This window comes from Vicia villosa, unplaced genomic scaffold, assembly GCF_029867415.1.
Source record: "Vicia villosa cultivar HV-30 ecotype Madison, WI unplaced genomic scaffold, Vvil1.0 ctg.005412F_1_1, whole genome shotgun sequence".
In the NCBI taxonomy this organism is placed as follows: domain Eukaryota; kingdom Viridiplantae; phylum Streptophyta; class Magnoliopsida; order Fabales; family Fabaceae; genus Vicia; species Vicia villosa.
The window spans coordinates 56,465-78,916 of record NW_026706616.1 but is presented as its reverse complement, the minus strand read 5'-3'; the positions used below and the strand labels follow the sequence as shown (position 1 = coordinate 78,916).

The following is a 22,452-nucleotide window of genomic DNA, read 5'->3' as shown; positions in this document are numbered from 1 at the left end:
TAGGCTAAAAGGTGACTAAAGACCTGTTCCTATGTTTATAAGAAACCTGATGGGTCCTTGTATACAAGCTCAAGAGGAAGCTGGAAATGCTTTTAAGAAGCTTGTGGGTCCTTGTACAAAGCCCAAGAGGAGGCTAATCGAGGGTCCTTGTTATAGCACAAGAGAAAGCTATGTAGTTTTGAACTTATTTTGGCTCTAAGCAAATGGGTAAGAGGTTTCACCGGGAATAATTCCTCTTTGGGTGGATGTGTCCTATTATTTGGATTCTAAGGTTTTTGCCAAGATGTTTCACCGGGAATAATTCATCTTGGGGTTTTGAACTACAGATCTCTAATTAGGAAAGAGCCTTCACCGGGAAGACATTCTCAATCCTAGGTCATATTCCTATAATATATATATAGTTTAACTGTCCTAAGGTTTATACTCAAACGTAGTTCTAAACTAATATATATGCACAGTTTATATTTGACAGTAATCTAAATAAAGACTGTAAATTGAAAGCTTGTAAAGCCTAACCTGGATGGAGTGGAGGCCATTGAAGAAGTATGTACAGAGCCTCAACAGTAATTTTTGTTGTTTTGTTGATAACAGTTGAATATATATATGATAAACAGTTAATGGTTTTTGAAAACAGAAGAAGTGAAGATGGACAAAGGTCACATAGGTATCTGAAGAGTTTCACCGGGAATAATGCCCTTCAAATACCAGAAGAATGTTTTGAAAACAGAAAGAAGATTTTGAAAATACAGTTTTGAAAACAAGCTAAGAAGAGAAGGTTTTTGGGACTTACACTCTATTAGAGGCCCAGTACTTTACAGTACTGGTGTAAAAGCAATTTGAAAATGATTTGGAATGATACAAGGTTTTGTTGTTTGAAAACCTTAATCATCCGTTTAATTAGAGATTGAAAACAGTTTTGAATATTGACAAAAGTCAACTTAATCAAAGTAAAAATAAAGATTTTTACTTAATTAAGACCTAAACAATTAGGGTTTTATCATAAACTTTATTTACAAAATGATTAGGTTAAAACAAAGTGAATATATGTATTTAAAGTATTTAAGAAAACACTTAAAACATACTATTTTAAACCTAATAAAAAATATATGAAATAAATAATATTTTTATGATTTTTTTATTTATTCACAAAATAGGTATATTAAATGATAAGTGTGTGAAAAATGAAGTGAAAATAAATTAATTTGATAGGTTAAATAAATATGTGAAGTTTGTGAGAAAATGAAAGAAATTGTGTGTTAAAAAAATAGTTTTGGCCCTTGGAGGGTTTGAACCCACGCCCTCTAGGTCACACACTCAAAACAAACACCACCGAGCCAGCGCGCGTGTGGTGATAGTAACTTGCATTCATTTGGTTATGTTTCAAAACAACTAGTAAATCATTGAAAAATAAAAGAATCAAAAAGTCTGGGGCGAGGGGGATTCGAACCCCAGACTTGAGGCATGATGAGACTAAGGGCGTATGGGAGGCCACTAGGGCAAGTTTGTTCAGTCGTTTAAGGAACGCATACCATTCAAAATAAAATAAACTTTGGCCCCAGATTCAAATTTTGCGCGCCATGGCCATAGTCATCTTCTTCCTCGAGCTCAAAGATTTTCAAAATCCTAACTCTCTGGTTTCTCAACTAAATGACATGATGTAAACATCAATCTTGTTCTAAATTTCCTCACGAATCCAGATATGTAACTAACATTTATTTATATGAACTATAGCTACCTAATTTCTCAGAAAACTCTAAGAACATATAAACCCTAAATTTGAAATTAAATGACAAACAAGATGAATAAATGCAAGATGATAGAGGGTTTTCAATCCTCTGATGATGCTAACCAGGATAGAATCGAGCTTTAACTCAGTGAGTGCTTAAATTAAAGAGGTGAAGTTCAGAAACTTACCTCTGAAAATGGAGGTCGTGAGGATGATTGAGAGCACCTGGGTTTGAATGAATGATCTCAATAGCTTCCTTGAGACTCAATGATGCTAACTGAATGCTTATTGGAGCTTGAATTCTCCTGAATTGCTCTATGGACCTCCCTCGATTTCAGCTTCAAGTGAACATGGAGGTTGTTGAATTTGGAGTTACAGATGAGCTGCAGCCATCTGGTTAGCTTCACTATGACCTGAGGAGTGTGCCTGGATGATTGGCTTGACTTGAAACCTCCTGAATCACTCTATGGACCTCCAACTGCAAATGCTCCAAAGTGAGAGCAACAATGGTGTTCCTCTACTTACAGAAGTGATCCAGGTGCTTGGATCACCTCAAATGACCTCCCTTGAGATGTTAGAATGCTCACTTTCCAAAGATAAGCTCTGGTTTGAAGAAATTGATTCTTCTTGCCAAAGAACTTTGAAAAACAATGAACATGAGAAGAGAAAGAGAAAGCAAGGAATATGGTTTCTTTGGTGTATTTTCTGAATGAGAATGAGGCCTCTATTTATAGGAAAATGTCTCAGTACTGATTGGGAGAGTGAGCTTGCTTAGTGAAGCAAGTTTGGTTTCTTAGCCATGAAGAAATTCAAAGAATATTCCAAGTGCAATGATGAGCTCTTTGATACCACTCCCTAGCCATCGGTTTTGCTTGATCTTAGGGGACCAAATGGCTGCAGAAATGAGCTCCAATTGGTTGGGAGAAGATTCCTTTGATGAATCACCAATTTGTCATAAATTCAAAAATGCAATCATTACATAATCACATGCCTTTGTTTTTGGGAATCTTCTCTAATCCTTATGCAATGATGGAAATTGATGTATGGTATGGTTTCAGATGCATTAGAGGTCGTGTAGCATCACTTAGTGAAGCAAAATGCACAAAATTGCAAAGTTTCAAATTGTACATGACCTATAATTTTACTTCATGAGGCCAACTTTGAACAAGCATAACTCCTAGCTCAAATTGAATTTGGAGAAGGTTGAACACAATTTGGAAAGCCCTAAACATCTACTTCAAATCATTAGTTTGGAGTTTCTTCAGAATCCTTTGGCAAATTTGTGAAAAATGAGGCCAAAGTTGGAAGAAAACTAGGTTAAAACACTTAGAAAAATTTCTAAGTGTTTATGACCTAAAACTCCAAAATTTCCAAAACTCTTAAATGATTGATCTTTTGAAAAAAGTTCCTTTGTAAGATGTTGTTTTATTTTTCAAGATCTACAACTTTCATGTTGGAAGTTTTTTGAGTTGTGTAGGTGAAATCTTGAGTTCTCACCATGCCTTAAAAAAAACCTAATTCCCGACTTTTTGCTCCTTGATGAATTTCTTTGAATTTCTTTGGTCAAATGACTTCATTATCCATATATTGATGATATTGATCTTTGAAAGTCATGGTTTGACCAAAAATCTCAAAAGTCAATGGTGATCCCACATAGTTGACTTTTCCTGACAAAGTGAATTTTTGGGCTTTTGTGAAGAAACAAGATCTTCTCCTCAAATGAATGATGTAAATGGATTATATTGAGGTAGTAGAGATTCTTGAATCATGTATTGAGTTTTGGATCCATGCCCTGATTAAAAGTCAACCATCCTGGTGAATTAGGTCAAAAACCCTAATTGTCGACCAGATGAGAATGATGACTGTAGACTTTGAATTGAGGTGTGATGTCCAGTGGATCTTGTCATATGGGTTATTTGAAGATGATTGATGTCTTTGAATGATCCCCTGGGGCTTTTTAGGGTTTCCCAAAGGTGATCCCTGATTTTAGTCCTTGACAGACTCCAAACCCTAGTCTGTTGATCTGAGTAATCCTGTACTTAGATAACTGGGTGTCTTAATCAATCATAGGTGTAATAATGAGGGTTTTGAGTCTTATGCTTGTATTAGAGACTAATCCTCCTATTGATTGATCCTTTGCCTGAGTTTTCTTGTCTTTGAACACCCTCGATTGAATGTCAGGCTGCTCTGGGTACTTGCTTTGACTTGATGAAAATCCTGAAGATATGTCATCTCAGGGGGGTCAAAAATTAGGGTATGACAGTGCATAGTCGAGGAATCGCCTTGCTTTGCGTATTTGGGTCGGTGTCGCTCTGATATGTAACACTTGGGGGTTTCGCGTTTCTTCTGTTGTTTTTGGAGTAAACTTTCTAAAACTCCGTCGTTGAATTTTCTATTAATACTTATGTTGTTATTTGGTTTGAAGACGATATCGTTAATTATGTTTTAAGAATGATACTGAAAGTTTATGAATGATTCATACTATTGTTTTCCACTGCAATTAAAAGAAAAGAATTTCAGACAAGATTGTTTGTGTTATCTGTTGCATATCTATTTTCTAAGCTTTTGTGTATTTATAACGGTGGCATCCTAATGTTTTTGAAATTATGTTTTATTTTACTATTAATTTCCTATATTATTACGCGGGGTAAATTAAGGTGTTACAAATGACGTCAAACTCAAAATAAAGACAAAGAGCAACATCTTCCAAGCTACCTCGCTAGCGGACTAATCCTGACTTCCTACACGTTACCCACGTGGTGCCAACAATCGAACAGAAGGGGTGAGATATCTCAACAATATAAAAAGAATGTATAATATTAAGCATATAGTAATATGATCATTCATAGTTATATATTCTGCATCTCACACATCCACACCATTTCAAATAATCATCGTAACATTCACACATCAATCACATAACTTATTTGTCAAGTTAACAATAATAATGCAATGCCATGAGACCACTTACGACTCAATGCATATGGTACCAAAACTTCAGCGATGACCAAAGTCATCTATCTCCAAAGATCCCCAACATAGGATCGATTCCCGCTTGGAACCAAATTACATCACAAAACGCACCCATTCCACACAACGGAATTAAGGCCAACATTGGACATCAGTCCTAACATCACTGGGCATCTGCCCTTACATCACTAGACATATGTCCTTCTTATGCCATGAATGCATGATGCGTAACTACATAATAAAACATGACCACGACAAGCCAAATGCATCGTCTTTCATATACTCATCACAACATCATATTCACGAACAACATCCTTGACATCAAATCATCATTATAATCATCGTCACAAAATACATACATATATATACATATATATGTATGAACATCATAGTATCACAACTTACTAAACATGTTATCAACTCATCATGTTTTATTCCATAACAATAACACAACATCACATCATTACATCAATATAACATCATCACACGTAACAGCAAACACACATCTCAACATAACAAAAAAAATATTGCACGGAAGAGCGTCAAACACCACTAAATAATTACTCAATGTATTTGAAATTATTTTTATTGATTAGAAGATATTTTTAGCTTCCTGTAGGTACATACGACGCGTCAAACGGACGCCTGAGTAAAGAGTGATGGATTTTTGAATTTCTACAAAAATGCAAGCACCGACATCATACACCGGCACCACAAAACCTCATTACCCACCAACTAAATTTATTTTCAGAAACTTGAAACTATTCTGACCAGAAAGTACATTTCATTAGCTTTCCACAGATTCAAACGGCGCGTCAAACGGACACCCGAGTAAAAAGTTATGAATTTTTAAAATTTTAGAAAATTCAGCTCAACACAGTGGTAACCGGTTACTTCAGTCTAAAAAGTCATTTGTCACATTCTCGCTCCCAGGTGACCGGTTACTTCACTGTAAACAGCCCAGAAACCTCCATTTTCCCATTTTTTTGTGAGGTAACCGGTTACCTCGTCAAGTAACCGGTTACCACTGAACCAAAAGTTTTTATCTGCTATTTTTCTGAATACAAAACCATCCTTCATCAACCCCAAAACCCCCAAATTGTACCCAAAAATCATACTTTGAAATTACAACATTTACATACACATATTATTCAACAAATCCATACAATTTACACGACCAATTCATCAATTCGAACACAATTATGTCAACAGTTCAACAATTAGGTTCACATACTCATCAAGAAAGCTCAAGAACAAAATCATACGACAATGACAATCAACCCCACATATCCAATATTATACAATCCTTTAGAAAGTCAGAACCCCACCCTTACCTGAGATTGACAGTTCCTAAACCTTAGCGATTGAATCTTCAAGCCCTAGCCTCTTCTCACTTCCTGGCTTCTCAATTTCTTCTTTCTCTGAGCACTTGTCTAAAATGTTACAATTTTCTTTCTCTCTTGTCCCTTTTTACTAAGTTAACCCTTAGACCCCTAATATGGTATTCCTCATTTACCCTTACTAATCCTCGTTATTCCCACTCTTATTTATCCAATTTAAATATTAAAAATAATCCTAACAATTATTTTCAATTTCTGACAATTATTTAAATTATAGTAATTAACTAAATTATTTAAATAAATAATTACTTTTAATTATCATACAATTTCGTGACTACCCCACAACTTATTGTCACGACACACATTATTCCATTAAATAACCTATATTCATCAATAATGCCTAATTAATCAATTAAATAATTAATTATAATTTTCGGGGTGTTACAGGATGTACACATGGAATGCCAGTGTGATAAATATCTTGACATGGCATGCCACATGGTATTTGACCATTTTATATTTTTAATATTAATTAAGTAAATTGCGACCGTATATTCATCATACTTAAACCCAAAAATAATAGTTAATCAACAGGTAATTGTTAACAAATTCAGTCTCTTAAATCTTCAATTTTGTCCATATTAAAGAAAAGCTTGTAATGATCTAGACTTAGTAGCAAACTTGGATCACATCTGGTTTCCAAAATTTCCACCATAGAAGGACTATACATATCTATATAGTACTCGCAATATCTATAGAAATATTTGCTAGCTGTACCTCTACAATCCCAAACCAATATCTTATTTAATGTATTAATCATAAGTAAAATATAGTAAAAAGAACATCCAGCCTTAAACTCCCAAGGAAGATTCCTTAGTAACTTCCACTGTAAGTTCAACGTCACTGTCATTTGTAGTTTCTGCAGTATCATTATCATTTGTTTGGCTCTTAGAATTTTCATTGCCAAATACAATGATTATGTCTGTACATGTTGCTGTATCAGGTGGCTTGTCTACTTTGTTATAATCCTTTTTATGAGCATGCACATTGTCCAATGCGAATTTGACATGTGGATTATCTGAATTGGTGTTTTGAAGGAAAAGGTCTTTGGTCTTCAAAATGTTAACCCGTTTTTGCAAGTTGTAAAGATTAGAATGGCCTTCAGAAAAGTTATTCCACATGCTAGTTTTACCAAATCAATCCTTTATACCTTTCTTACTAATACTTCTAGCCTTTTCCTTATTATTAATACCTCCCCGTGAAGACAGAACAATTGTTTTACTTGAAATAGTATTCTTCTTTTCTTGGAATAGTAAAATATCCTAAGCCTCTTTCCTCCCCTTCATGATTCTCATATTGTTCAAAGATTTAACCAAGTCTTCAACACTTGTCCTCCCTTTTCTGCTCGTGCCTGCATCCTCTTTATTATTACCCAAAATGAAATTATTCATGGCCATTTTGTCTTTACTGCTTCTATTTATGACTCTCTCCACTTGGTTGGCTGACTTGCTGCCAACATTATTATTCTTCATGGAAATTTCATTCTCCATTAAACCCTCCATCTCATCATTCAAAGCATTAAATCGAGATTCTCCTATTTTTGGAACGCTAGTAACTCTCCTCGGAGCATTATCACCCTCCTCATTAATGGCTTTCGGAATCTTCTTTCCACCGCTAAGATTTGTACTACCTTCGTTATCTCTTCCTTTCCTCATACATCTAGTTTTCTAGACAACAACTTAGGGACCTTTACCTTCCACTTCCAAAACCGTTACTTTCGTTTTGATTATTGATTATCGTGGATGTATTTTGGTTACCATTCACATCTGCTTCTTTTCTACCACCTTGGTCATCCTAGATTGTCTCAGCACTATTTAGACAACCTTCTTTAAAATGTCCAAAATTTCCACAGTTAGTACATAGAAAATTTAAGCCTTCATATTCCATGTTAATGGACCAGTCTTGGATCTTAAACATAGCTACAAGTGCCTTAGTTAGATCAATCTCAACACAAATACGAGCATACTTTCCACGAGCATCCATAATCATATTCTTATCAACTTTGACTATTTTACCTATCTTATTGCCAATATGATGTAACATTCTACCATCATAGTACTCAATAGGAAGTTCTCAGGTTCTCACCCACACTGCAACAGATTTGATCGTGTCACTTTGTGGATGAAATCCGAACACCATTCCTTAACGGTTAACTAATGATCGTAAATGAACCAAGGGCCATTCATCAATACCGTCATGTGATCTTGATCATGAGTAAAGGTAAAAAGATTATAATAATTACTTAGAACTATAATGTTTACTATTCCTTTCTTCACCTACATCTGCTTCAATCTTATCTCCAAAGCCTCATAGCTTATTCTTCGTCCAACCAACTTAACAACAACCCCACATTTCCATGGTTTTTGAGTTCTTTTCTCTTCTGCTTTAGACAAGATAAACAATGGACAATCGTATCATCCTATATTCTGATCCACTACTCGTATTGCCTCGACTCCTTCTTCATTAATTTCATCTTCTTCACTTTCCCAATTAAAGCTTCCCTCCTTTGCCACATGGTCATCTTCTTCCTCTACTCCCAAACTGTATCCTTGTATGGTCTGTTGTTTTACGTTTTCACTTCCCTAATATCGTTATTCTCTTCCTGTTGTTTCTCCTCTACCAATATCATATTTTCCATGATGAATGTTTTTTCATGGATATCTTTGACCTTAGTGCTTTGTTCTTGCAAGTCTTCGTCTTCCAATGATTTTCCATGCAAAGTTCCTAACGGCACGAACCCTATGAGCGGGTTAAGAGCCATTTTTATCTCCATTTTAACTTTTATTAAGTACACATTTGTGGTGTCGTCGTTTTCTTTACCTCCCCGTTTCACTTGGGAGGACGGCACGCTAGACCTTTCACGCGAAATTTGGAAGGAGAATGCGCCCGTGGTGGGATGAATTTTGTTTCTGTTCTTCCTACGATATCACACGAAATTTTTAATTATCCTAACGAGTAGGAGAGGGGAAAAATATCTCAAATAAACCCTAGGAGTTTGCTAAGTGTGGGGATTCACCTAGACTAGAAATCATGGAGTCCGGGGGGTCGGTTATACATAGGGAAGAGTTTAAGCACCCTACATATCTGTAGTACTCTACGGGAACCTTCTTTGTGTCATTGTGATTGTGTTTACTGCTTATTATTGGGAAAGTTTCTCCTTTGTGTTAGGAGAAGGAATTAAATTAATTTGAAAAAAGACAGACAGACAGGCTATTTTTGGTATTTTATTAGCTCACTGAGATTCCTTGTGAACCTCATGCCTACATATCCCTAGTGGAAGTCAGAGCTTAATGTAGTTCGGGGAACTAATTAGGGAAATTAATTATTTTTGGTGCCTTGCTTGAAGCTCAAGGTTGAAGCTTGAATTAAATCTCCGTTTTCAGTAAAGAGACATGAAATCATCTTTACAGAGAGGTATTTCTACTATTCCACCACAAACATTTTAAAGAGTGACAGAATAACTGAATTCATTTCATTCAAGAGGGGGACCTTACTTGTTTATGTGCAAGTATACCAGTCAACTGCGTCTTGAATGAAAGAAAGGTGCTCAACCAAATTAGGGAAAGTTACCACATGTTTGGGTTTTACTGCCAGCTCATGCCTTTCAAAAATCCTAAATGGGAGACTTAATTAAAATGAAATACTCATCCAAATTAGGGAAAGTTACCACATGTCTGGGTTTTACTGCCAGCTCATGCCTTTCAAAATCCTAAATGGGAGACTTAATTAAAGTGAAAGTAATGTTTGTTTGTTTGAATGTGGTGAGATAGGAGAAAGATCTCTCTATAGAGATAAGTTATGTCTACCTACTGTATAAAAGATTTGATTTTTTGGCTGGCTTGTATGAGGCTCAAGCTTGAGGCTTTTAATTGATTTTATTGACTCTGGGAGATAACTCTACTGGGGATGGATTTGAACTAAAGTGTTTTTGTGCTCTGTACAAAGCCCAGAATTGAGGCTGACTCTAGTTGGAGAGTGTTTATTTGATGGATTTTTATTTGGTGTTCTGTACAAAGCCCAGAATTGTGGCTAACTCTACTTAGGGAGACTCTATTTTGTGCCTTGTATGAAGCCCAAGGTTGTGGCTAACTGCTGAGGATACTGAATTTTGAAGACTATGGATGACTCTATTTTGTGCCTTGTATGAAGCCCAAGGTTGTGGCTGACTTTTAACTGGGGAAGTTATTAATTTGTGCCTTGTATGAAGCCCAAGGTTGTGGCTACTCTGGCTAGGGAAAACATTATTTTCTGCCTTGTATAAAGCCCAAAGTTGTGGCGGACTCTTAAAGAAACTGTGTATGGATGACTCTATGGGGGAAAAGATCCTTGAGATTAGGAATCTTTGACACAGGAAATGTGGTTTATCTGCCTTGTACAAAGCCCAAGGTTGTGGCTACTTAATAGTGAAGGACTCACTGGGGGAGTTTTACTCTACTGGAGGATTTATCTATTAAAAGACTGATTTTTTTTTTGGAAGCTAACCCTTTCCAGGGATTTTGACTCTTTTTTTTTATTAACTGTGTTTGGAGGCTAACCCTTTCCAGGGGTTTTGACTCATTTTTTTATTAACTGTGTTTGGAGGCTAACCCTTTCCAGGGGTTTTAATGATGGCAGAAAGATTATCTAATTGAGACTTCATGTTTTAAAGCCCAAGATTAAGGCTAACTCTTACTGAGGATAAGCAAATATGGATCCTAGACTCTGCTAAGGAAGATTGATGAAGATAAGGGTGACAGAGACTGTCCATGTCTCTCATTCCAAAAGGTGTACTCAATATGAGATTGAGACAAACTTAGCTTGTTTAAAGTCTGGTTTAAAAATGGAAGAAACTCACTAGGATAGGCTAAAAGGTAACTAAAGACCTGTTCCTATGTCTATAAGAAACCTGATGGGTCCTTGTATACAAGCTCAAGAGGAAGCTCGAAATGCTTTTAAGAAGCCTGTGGGTCCTTGTACAAAGCCCAAGAGGAGGCTAATCGAGGGTCATCGAGGGTCCTTGTTATAGCACAAGAGAAAGCTATGTTGTTTTGAACTTATTTTGGCTTTAAGCAAATGGGTAAGAGGTTTCACCGGGAATAATTCCTCTTTGGGTGGATGTATCCTATTTTTTGTTCTAAGGCTTTTTTCAAGATGTTTCACCGGGAATAATTCATCTTGAGGGTTTGAACTAAAGATCTCTAATTAGGAAAGAGCCTTCACCGGGAAGACATTCTCAATCCTAGGCCATATTCCTATAATATATATAGTTTAACTGTCCTAGGGTTTATACTCAAACGTAGTTCTAATATATAAACAGTTCTATATTTGACGGTAATTTAAATAAAGACTGTAAATTGAAAGCTTGTAAAGCCTAACCTGGATGGAGTGGAGGCCTTTGAAGAAGTATGTACAAAGCCTTACCAGCAATTTGATAACAGTTGAATATTTATGATAAACAGTTAAAGGTTTTTGAAAACAGAAGAAGTGAAGATGGACATAGGTCACATAGGTATCTGAAGAGTTTCACCAGGAATAATGCCCTTCAAATACCAGAAGAATGTTTTGAAAATAGAAAGAGGATTTTGTAAATACAGTTTTTTTTGAAAACAAACTAAGAAAAGAAAAAGGTGTTGGGACTTACACTCTATTAGAGGCCCATTTAAAAACTGATTTACTGTTTATGAGAAACAGTTGAGAAGATGCGAGGTTCTGTTGTTTGAAAACCTCGATCGTCTGTTCACTTTGAAGTTTGAAAACAGTTTGAATTTTGACGAAAGTCAACTTAATTAGAGTAAAGATAATATCTATACCTAATTAAGACCTAAATGATTAGGATTTTACCACTAAAATATTTATGAGATATTAGGTTTTGAAATTTCAATGAAAACATGCATTAAAATATATTTAAAACATTTAAAATAACACCATTTTTTAACCTAATAAAAATATATAAAATAAATAATATTTTTGTGATTTTTTTGATTATTCATAAAATATATATATATTAATTAACAAGTGTGTGAAAAATGAAGTTAAAAATGAATTAATTTGATAAGTGAATTAATTGTGTGAAGTTGTGAAGAAAATGAAGAGGAAAAGTGATAAAAAATAATGTTTTGGCCTCACCATGGTTTGAACCCACGCCCTTGAAGCCAACAATTAAAACACACACCAACCAGCCAACGCGCGCCTAGTGTTATAGAGGGGATTTCATTGTAATATGTGTGTTGTCTAGTGCATAGAGTGGAAAAAAGAAAATAAAATCAAAAGGTCTGAGGCGGGGGGGATTCGAACCCCAGACCTTGGGCATGAGGAGACTATGGACGCACGCTGTAACCATTGAGCCATTATGATGAATTCGTAAATAACATAACTACCACTAACTTTATTTTAAACTTAAACCTAAGAATTCAAAAAAATGGCGCCACCACCATTATCATCTTCAACCTCTAGCTCCTCCATCTTGGATTTCTGAACTCTCTCATCTCTCAACCATTTTAAATGATTCAAACATCAAACTTGCTCGTTTTCAAACGAGGAACATGATCATGATCTCAGAATTTATTTATTCTAAGTGTACTTAAAGAATTTCAGTATGAACACGAAGAACACATAAACCCTAAATTTAAAATTAAATGATGCACAAGATGAATAAATGAATTATGATAGAGGGTTTTTAATCCTTTGATGATGATGAACAAACTGGTATCGAGATATATTGAAAAGAGTACTTAAATTAGGGTGTTAGAGCTTAAAAAAATACCTCATAAAATGGAGATCGTGAGCTTGATGGAGAACGTCTGGGCTCGTATGAAAGATCCAAAAAGCTTCCTTGGGACTCAATGATGCTAACTGAATGTTTATTATGGCTCGAATACCTCTGAATTGTTCTACCCGACCCCTTCAATTTGAGCTCCAAGTGAACATGGAGGATGATGAATCTGCAGTTACAGATGAGCTACGACCATCTGAATAGCTTCACTACACCCTAAGGAACGTGTTTGAACACTTAGATTTGCTTGACACCTTCTGAATTACTCCATGGACCTCCAATTGCATAAGCTCCAAAGTGAAGGCAGCAATGGTGTTCCTCCACCTACAGAAATGATCCAGGTGCTTGGATCACCTCAAATGATCCCCCTTGAGATGTTAGAATGCTTAATTCTCAAAGAAAAGCTCTGGTTTGAAGAAAACGATTCTTCTTGCCAAAGGACTTTGAAAAACCATAAGCATGAGAGAGAGAGAAGGAGAAAGCAAGGAATAGAGTATCTTTGGTGTGTCTAGTACTGAGGAATGCACTTGTATTTATAGGCAAATGGATGCAGAGCAATTGGATATAGTGAGCTTGCTTAATGAGGTTAACTTGGTACCTTAAGCATGAAGAAATTTCAAAGAATATCCAATTGTGATCATTGCATTTTCGAGCTAGCTCTCTATCCATTGATTCCATCTGATCTTAGGGAACATTTCTGATGCATAATGAGCTCTAATTGGTTGGTGGGAAGATTCCTTTGATGATTCATCAATTTGCCACAAATTCCCAAATGTAATCATTACATAATCACATGTTCTTGTTTTGGGAATCTTCTTCAATCTTCATGCCATGGTGAAAATGAATGCATGGCACGTTTGCAGATGTGGTATGGGTCGTGTAGCATCCATAAGTGAGGCTATATGCACAAAATTGCAAAGTTCCAAAATGATGCATGACCTATAATTTTACTTCATGAGGCCAACTTTGAACAAGCATAACTCCTAGCTCAAAATGAATTTGGAGAAGGTTGAGCATAATTTGGAAAGCCCTAAACAACTACTTCAAATCATTAGTTTGGGGTTTCTTCAGAATCCTTTGGGAAATTTGTGAAAAATGAGGCCAAAGTTGGAAGAAAACTAGGTCAAAAACACTTAGAAAATTTTCTAAGTTTTTATGACCTAAAACTTCAAAATTCCCAAATCTCTTAAATGGTTGATTTCTTGAAAAAAGTTGCTATGTAAGATGTTGTTTTATTTTGCAAGACCTACAACTTTCATGTTGGAAGTTTTTTTAGTTGTGTAGGTGAAATTTTGAATTCCCACAATGCCCTTAAAAACCCTAATTCCCGACTTTTTGATCCTTGATGAATTTTCTTGAATTTCTTTGGTCAAATGACTTTAGTAACCATATATTGATGGTATTGATCCTTAAAAGTCATGGTTTGACTAAAAACCCTAAAAGTCAAAGGTGATTCTGTACAATTGACTTTTTTCAGATGAAGTGAGATTTTGGACTTTTGTGATGAACCAAGTTCTCCACCTCAAATAAATGATATGAATGGACTATGTTGAGGTAATAGAAGTTCTTGAACCATGTTTTGAGTTTTGGGTTTATGTCCTGATTAAAAGTCAACTGTCCAGGTGAATTAGGTCAAAAACCCTAATTGTCGACCAGATGAAATTGATGATTGTGGATCTTGAATTGAGGTGTAATGCCCAATGGATGTTGTTATATGGATTATTTGAAGATGATTGAAGCCTTTGATAAACACCTTGGGGCTTCTTAGGGTTTCCCAAATGTGATCCCTGATTATAGTCCTTGATAGGCTCAAAATCCGAGTCTGGTGACCTGAGTAAACCTGAGTTCAGATGGCTGGGTGTCTGATCAATCATAGGTGAATAAAAATGAAGCTTTTGGGTCCCATGATTGTATTAGAGACTAATTCTTCTATTTATTGATCCTTTTCCTGAGTTCTTTTGTTTCTGAACACCCTCGATTGAGCATCAAATGAACAAGTGAGTGTTCTGAGTATCTGTTTTGATCTGATGAGAAGCTTGAAGATATGACATCTCAGGGGGGTCAAAATTAGGGTATGACAACATTTCTTATCTGTCACTAAATATAACATTTTCTTAGTGTTTGATTTAAAATAGGACTATCATTAGAAAATGACAATAAATAAACGACACTTGATACAACTTGTTCATTCTTAATAAAGAAAGTATACACATACCCAAACGAGCCTTTATTCCATGACATAATGCATGCAACCCTTTTATTAGGGACATGGAGGAGAAGGAGAGGTTGTCAAATATTGGTGCGAAGGAGGTAGCTATTGTGGTTTCATGATTATTGGTACGTTTAACATCTGTGGGTGTGGCAATTTTGCAAAATGCAGAAGAATATGCCAAATTGTGAGTGCGGGAAAACCAGAAGTGACGTTCTTCCAGGAAACAAAGGTCTTAAATATGATGGTCTCAAGGGTTATATGTTTGTGGGGTTCAATAGATCGTGACTGGGCTACTAGAAACGCAGATGGTATAGTTGGCGGAATTCTTACTATTTGGAGGAAGGAATCTATCTCACTTGTCTTCCATTTTTCTGGAAAGGATTTTATAGGTATCAAGACCCTGCGTAAATGTATCATCTATTATCTTATTAACATTTATTCTTCTTGTTGTCTGGCGGAGAAACGAGAACTGTGGGCGAAATTAATAGGATGGAAAAACATACTAGAAGCAGGTTTTTGGGTGGTGGGTGGAGATTTAAATTCTATAAGAAGTAGAGAGGAAAGGAGGGGCAGGGCGGGTAATGATCGCACTGAATTGCACTATATTTCTGACTCAAATATCACATGTTTTCCTTAGTTTTTATTATCATTTTTCTGTATTATGCTTCTATTTCTTTTGTTATCAGGATTCTTGACCTTTCATAGCCTTCGGTGAAGAAACGAGCCAAAACGCCAAGAAAATAGGGTTTTTCAAGAAGATTTGCACTTATGGCGTCCAGCACCGTGCCGGCTATAGGGCCAACTGCCACGTTCCCACGATCTCCTCCATTTGCACACACCACGCCCACGGTGAGGCTGCCGCGCCTACAGCCTTTACAAACCTCTTCCCGCTCAGAAGGAGTTGAGGGGCACTCCTGTCTTTACGCACCTCCAGAATCCTCTATAAATAGATTTCGTTTTTCATTTTGTAGTTTCATCCAAGCTTAGTACAATCTTAAGCCATATACTATCAGTTTCTGTAAAGTAATAATCTCTTCACATCGGGGAGTTATTACGGTGTAGATTGAGTTGTAATCGAGTCTTGGAGCACTTTGGTTGAAGTTCATCATACCGCTTTTACATTTCTGCAACTTGTACCTGAATCAAAGCCTCCTCTTGGAGCAGGTTCTATTTAATTGCATTTCTTTATTTATAATTGCTTTTACCATAGTCTACACGTTTTATAGACCCGTACCCTTTTACTTACTCGCTCTTATCATAGTCTACATGTGTTATAGACTCGCACTTATTATGTCTTTCTAAACCATAAAGGTTTGAATGTAATGATTTTCATCATGATCGTGTTCCAATTATCATGCTAGTGAGAACACTCTGGGGATGTTTTGATTTTAACTTAAGTCAGTTATGTTTAAATGTTTATTGGGTAAGATTGAAAGCCGTCCATACTAATGATATGACTTGATTATTATTTAACCAAACAAAAAGAGGGAAAGCAGTTTGGTTGGTCAAATAGGAATCATTAACACTTTTTAGAAAACGATTTTAAAACCATTTTCGGACGCGTTTGTAGGTTTGAAATCTGACTCTTGGTCAAAAGCCGAAAGTCTCTTTAAGTTAATCTTTCCAAGTCAAAATTACTTTTCTATTAAGTCAAAACTATCATTTTCTTAAAAATAGGTTTACCTCTTTAACGCGGAAGGCACCCTTTATATGTGACAATAAAGGAATTTAATTTAAAGAGTAAACTCGGTTCTTAGTAGACAAAAGCTACAAGTTCTCGTTAAATTGATTCTTTCCTACCGATAGAAAATACTGCCCCATAAGTGATTTCATTTATGCATGACTGGACCGTAGTCTCATTTCATGATTTACATTCCAACCTGTTGCTTAAACTGTTACTTACTTCGCTTACTTACTTTGTTGCACTGCACTCACCTCAATATTCTTGTTCACCTTAGATAAGCACCTTAGCAATAGAGTTGATAGATTTACGATTGGTCTCTGTGGTTCGATAATCTTATATACTACTTCGATAGGCTGTGCACTTGCAGTTCTATATTTAGGCTATACGTAAACAACCCATCAAGTTTTTGGCGCCGTTGCCGGGGACCAACTTCGTCAAATTTCGTACCCTATTATGATCCCGTTTAGACTAAGGCTATTCTAGCCGGTAGATGCGTAGAAATCGTAGCACCGGTAACCTATTAAACCCTTTAGTGGAACCTGAACGTTATGCCCGAGCACGTCTGTTTATCTTTAAGTTAAGGAAAGCTATGGCCGAAGACCGTAACCATAGACCGCTTAAAGAGTTTGCTCAACCATCTAATGAGGAACCTAGTTCTAGTATAGTAAACCCCGCTATAACAACCAACAATTTCGAACTTAAGCCATCACTATTAGAACTGGTACAACAAAACCAATTCGCTGGTCTCGCTACCGAGAACCCGAATCAACATCTAAAGGTATTTATCCAGTTGGCTGACACCCTTAAGGCAAATGGAGCCACACCCGAAGCCATCCGCTTAAGATTGTTTCCTTTTTCCCTTAGAGGTAAAGCCCATGACTTGTTAGACGCCCTTCCAGCCAACTCAATAACGACTTGGGAAGACCTTAGGAGAGAATTTCTTGCCAGATATTTCCCACCGAGTAAGACCGCTGTCCTTAGGAACCTGATCACTAGTTTCACTCAAAACCAAGGCGAATCACTTTTTGATGCTTGGGAAAGATATAAAGAACTTTTGAGAGCTTGTCTGCACCATGGCCTGGAGAAATGGTTAATCATACACACCTTCTATAATGGACTCCATTACAACACAAAGATGTGCATAGACGCTGCCGCTGGCGGAGCATTGATGAACAAACCTTACCCTAACGCTTATGCCCTGATAGAGGACATGGCCCAAAACCACGCCCAGCGGGGAATAGAACGAGCAAAAGTAGAGAAAAAGGAAAGCCATGGAGGAAAGCATGAGATAAGTTGAATGGACATGATGAATGCTAAGATGGACGCCCTGGCCTTGAGAGTTGAGAACATGTCTCAAAACCCTACCGTAGTGGCAGCAATCCAATCGGAGTGCGAACTCTGTGGAACTCAAGGACATCAAACCGTTGACTGTAACCTTTTGAACGAATCTAGCTCAGACCAAGTTAACTATACCCAAGGGAACCCTTTCTTGAACACCTACAATCCTGGATGGAGGAACCACCCAAATTTCTCTTACAAAAACAATAACCCCATCCGAAATCCCGGATCGTCAAGACCTTAAGGATTCCAAACACAAAAACAAAACCAACCTATGCAAGTTGTGCCACCAAGACCAAACCTTAAAGAAACCATAGACACCTTTATTCAGACTCAAACTCAGCAAAATAAGGAGTTTATGAATCAACACATTCACGCGAACGAACTAGTTACTCAACTGGCAACCAAGTTTGACCAGATGATGACCCACACCAAAATGCTTGAGACCCAGATTTCCCAAGTGGCCCAAACTACCTTTGTATAATTTGTACCTAGATGATAATTCCCTGGACAAACTCATCCCAATCCCAAAGGCCAAGCAAATTCTATCACCTTAAGAAGTGGAACTACTTATGAAGGGCCTAGAAATCCTAACCTAAGCACACCAGAAAAACCTAAGGAAGATGCTGCACCCAAGGACCAGGTAGAGGAACCAGAGAAACCTGAAAATCAATCAAAACCAGAAGTAGGGAATCACACACAACAACCTTACAAACCACCTAGTCCGTTCCCACAAAGGTTGAAAAACACCAAAACAGAAAACCAATTCCAAAAGTTTATTAAGGTAATAGGGAAACTCCACGTAGAGATCCCTTTTACCGAAGCAATAACCCTAATACCATCATATGCCAAGTTCTTGAAAGATATTTTGTTCAACAAATGGCGACTCAACGATCCCAAACGTTTGGAATGTCATCCCATATCCGAAAATAAACTTGCCAAGAAAGACAAAGACCCCAGAAGTTTTTCTATCCCTTGCATCCTAGGAAATCGTAAGATAGACAAAGCATTTTTAGACCTAGGAGCGAGCGTAAGTCTGACGCCTTTGGCTGTCTGTAAGAGGTTAAAATTAGGAGAACTTCAGCCTACTAAGATGTCATTACAACTAGCTGATAGATCTGTCAAATACCCCTTGGGTATTTTAGAAGACATACCTGTCAAGATTGGTCAGTTTTACATTCCGACCGAATTCGTAGTAATGGATATCAAAGAAGACGATGACATCCCAGTCCTCTTAGGAAGACCATTCCTATCGACTGTCGGAGCTATAATAGATGTTAAAAAAGGGAAGCTAACTTTTGAGGTAGGAGATGAAAAGATCGAGTTTATTCTATCGAAGTTTCTAATGGCACCAATAATAGGAGATGCGTGTTATGCCATTGATGTCATTGATGAATGTGTGAATGAACTCGAACATAACGAATCCTTAATCAGATTACCTTCAACCCCCATTTTAGAGGATGACGGATTTAAGAGTATTGAACCTTACATTGACGACAACCTTTTTGAATGTTTAGCTCTTACCCCTGACCCTATGCCGTGCACCAAGAAACCTACCATAGAACTTAAGGAACTACCCAAGAATCTAAGATATGAGTTTTTGGATGAGGACATGAATCGACCTGTCATAATAAGCGCCACTCTAAACAAAATTGAAAATTCTAGTAACACACGCTTGATGTCAAACTGGATGTTATGACATCCACAATTATGCAGCACAGACAGTAATAACAAAATAGCATAAAACAACAAAGAACACACAGAATTGTTTACCCAGTTCGGTTCAAACAACCTACTCTGGGGGCTACCAAGCCAGGGATGAAGTCCACTATCAGTAGTATCAATTCAAAGCTAAACTCCCCCATTTACAACTTCTCACTTAATCACTACCCAATGACCCTTCTACCTAGGTTCTACCTAGATATGGAATATCTCCATTCCACTCCCCCTCAATCACATAAGTGATTACACATACACAATAAACAATTACAGATAGAAGACACACTTCAAAAACACACCTTGATCTGCTTAAAAGCTTCAATCAAGAGACACACACTCGTGCTTAAAAGCTTAGAGTGACACAACAAAAACACATTCTAATTCCAACGCAATCATCAAAGATAATAGCATGGATCACACGTAACAAAAACAGAACAATAATTATTTACAATACATAGTCACGGATAAACTACTCCACAACAATTATCAACATGATAATTGTTTGGATCATAAGAAACACACACAGTGGAAACACAGAGAGTTTAATAATCGTTTATGCTGAAAACCTCTGCGCCTGAATGTAGGATTTGCATTCGATATATAGTCAGCTGGCAGAAGGACTTGGGCCATGGGCCTTTCATACATAAATTAGGGTTACCCATGTAAACCTAATTTCCACATCATCAGGATGATCACATATGTTGTGATTCAATCAATTTTAGCACAAAATAAACATCGCACAATATATAGTTTCCTAAAGAGACCTGAGATAAAAAAGGAAACCTCACAACTAAAAGATGACAGCTACTTCTGTCAGATTCCAATGTCAAGACACCATGCATGACATCCTTTGAAAAGTTTTACTGGTTCAAACATACGATCCTTCATAATTCCACATACATACACCTGGAATGTTTTATCACAAAATACAGCCAATTTAAAACACCTTCAATCTCCCCCTTTGGCAAATTTTTGGTTAAAACATTCTGTTACCACGATATTAGAGATTCTTTGCAGCAAAGAACAAACACACAAATAAAGAAGATTGTGGAATTAAAAGTAGCTTGCCAGCACATACCAGTTAACTAAAGATTCATCCTGAATATACAAATTAGATGACCAAACACAAAACACAGTAACACAATACCATCATTACAGTATCAACCAACCATATCATTACTCCCCCTTTTTACCCGAAATGTTACCAAAGTATCCTCAGAATAAAAAAAACAACGCTAGGGAAGATTACCATACACACTTGCTTTTGTCTTCAGACTTAGAGCTGTTGAGTTCTACACTATTATCAGTGTAATCATCAGGACTGGCTTCTTTCTCAATCTCACTGTCTGAACCACCATCATCTTCACCCTGTTCCTCCTCATCAGTATCTGCAGATTTAGCATTTTCACTCGTTTCAAGAGAGCTGATCAATCTTTCAAGAGCCAATTTTCTGGACTCCAGCTCCTTACAGGTATCTCGGAGCATAGCAATCATGGCAGTTTTACTCATAATTATGCTCTCTTTTGATGGTCCAGCCGAAGTTGTATTAACATCATGAACATGAGTTCCTTGGAAGAACTTATGATGAAAGATTAAAGGACTTGCTCTTTTGTCAGTCAAAATATTGGGAAATTGTTTTAAGATGATTCCACAAATAAGGGAAGGTAAGGCAATGGGACCTTTGACACTATAACTACCAGCATGCCTTAAGGTTTGCTTATACATATAAGTACCATAATCAGCTTTGGACTTAGTACCAATAGTAAAGATGAATTTACCTAGGAAAGCAGAGATTGTAGACTTGTGTTGAGTTGGCACCCAGTTGGCAGCTCCAATGCTGTGAAGTACAACATACTTCACACTTAGTTTGCTCACAATCAGCTTCCCTTTGACAGACCATGTCTTCACTTGACCAGCAGTAGTCTCTTTGCACATTTGATTATCAGACACTTCCAGCTCTGGCTGAGCTTCATTTGACCTTTCCAGAAATTTGTTGATCACAGTGGGCGTGAAGTTAATACATTTTCCTCTGACAAACACTTTTAAATCCTCCTCAGTTTCCTTATTGCCACAATCTTCATGTAGATTCACAATGAACTCCTTCACCAGGAATTCATAACACTTAGAGAGTTGAGTCACAGTCTTCATTAGTCCAGCCCTATGAATAAGATTCATGATCTGTTCATACTCAAGAGCATTCTGAGTAAGTTCTCTCTCTAAGGCCAGTCTTTTCTGATAGAAAAATTTCCATCCGAGTACACTGGAGGGATAGTGAAATGAAATGTTATCAATAGGTACTTCAGGAACACTATCACCCAGCTTGCTAGTAGAGACCTTCTTCTTGGGATGAATGTCATTGACATCCGCAACAACATCAGAATCTGACTCATTCTCAGAACTACTTCTGGTCTTTCTCTTCTTAGGCACCATTTTGCTCCATGCCTTCTTTGGTCCAACAGAAACGGACTTAGCCACTGGCTATGCTTGCTTTCCTTTCAACCTCATTAGCCTTCTGGCTATGCTTGGATTGATGGAAGCAACCAGGTCATCATCAGAGAGATCATCAAGGTTGATTACTTTGTCAGTCTGAGTTTTCTCTGGTTCTTTTTCTTTAGTTTGGCCTTTTTCAGTGTGATTTACACACGTGTTAAT

The 22,452-nt window shown here is 36.9% G+C and overlaps 2 protein-coding genes and 1 non-coding gene across 3 annotated transcripts; 1 reads left to right on the top strand and 2 right to left on the bottom strand.

Moving 5' to 3' along the window:
- Window positions 1-17,716: 17,716 nt before the first annotated feature.
- On the bottom strand, window positions 17,717-17,823 carry LOC131642603 (small nucleolar RNA R71). The gene has a single exon (XR_009295945.1). It is a non-coding gene; the product is annotated as a small nucleolar RNA R71 (small nucleolar RNA).
- A 238-nt stretch (window positions 17,824-18,061) lies between these two features.
- On the top strand, window positions 18,062-20,404 carry LOC131642602 (uncharacterized). Its single transcript, XM_058912834.1, has 3 exons — window positions 18,062-18,173; window positions 18,615-19,745; window positions 20,385-20,404. Exons 1-3 carry the CDS (start codon window positions 18,062-18,064, stop codon window positions 20,402-20,404), a joined length of 1,263 nt encoding a protein of 420 aa, XP_058768817.1.
- A 641-nt stretch (window positions 20,405-21,045) lies between these two features.
- LOC131642601 (uncharacterized) lies at window positions 21,046-22,230 on the bottom strand. The gene has a single exon (XM_058912833.1). It carries the CDS (start codon window positions 22,228-22,230, stop codon window positions 21,046-21,048), a length of 1,185 nt encoding a protein of 394 aa, XP_058768816.1.
- Between the last annotated feature and the right edge of the window lie 222 nt (window positions 22,231-22,452).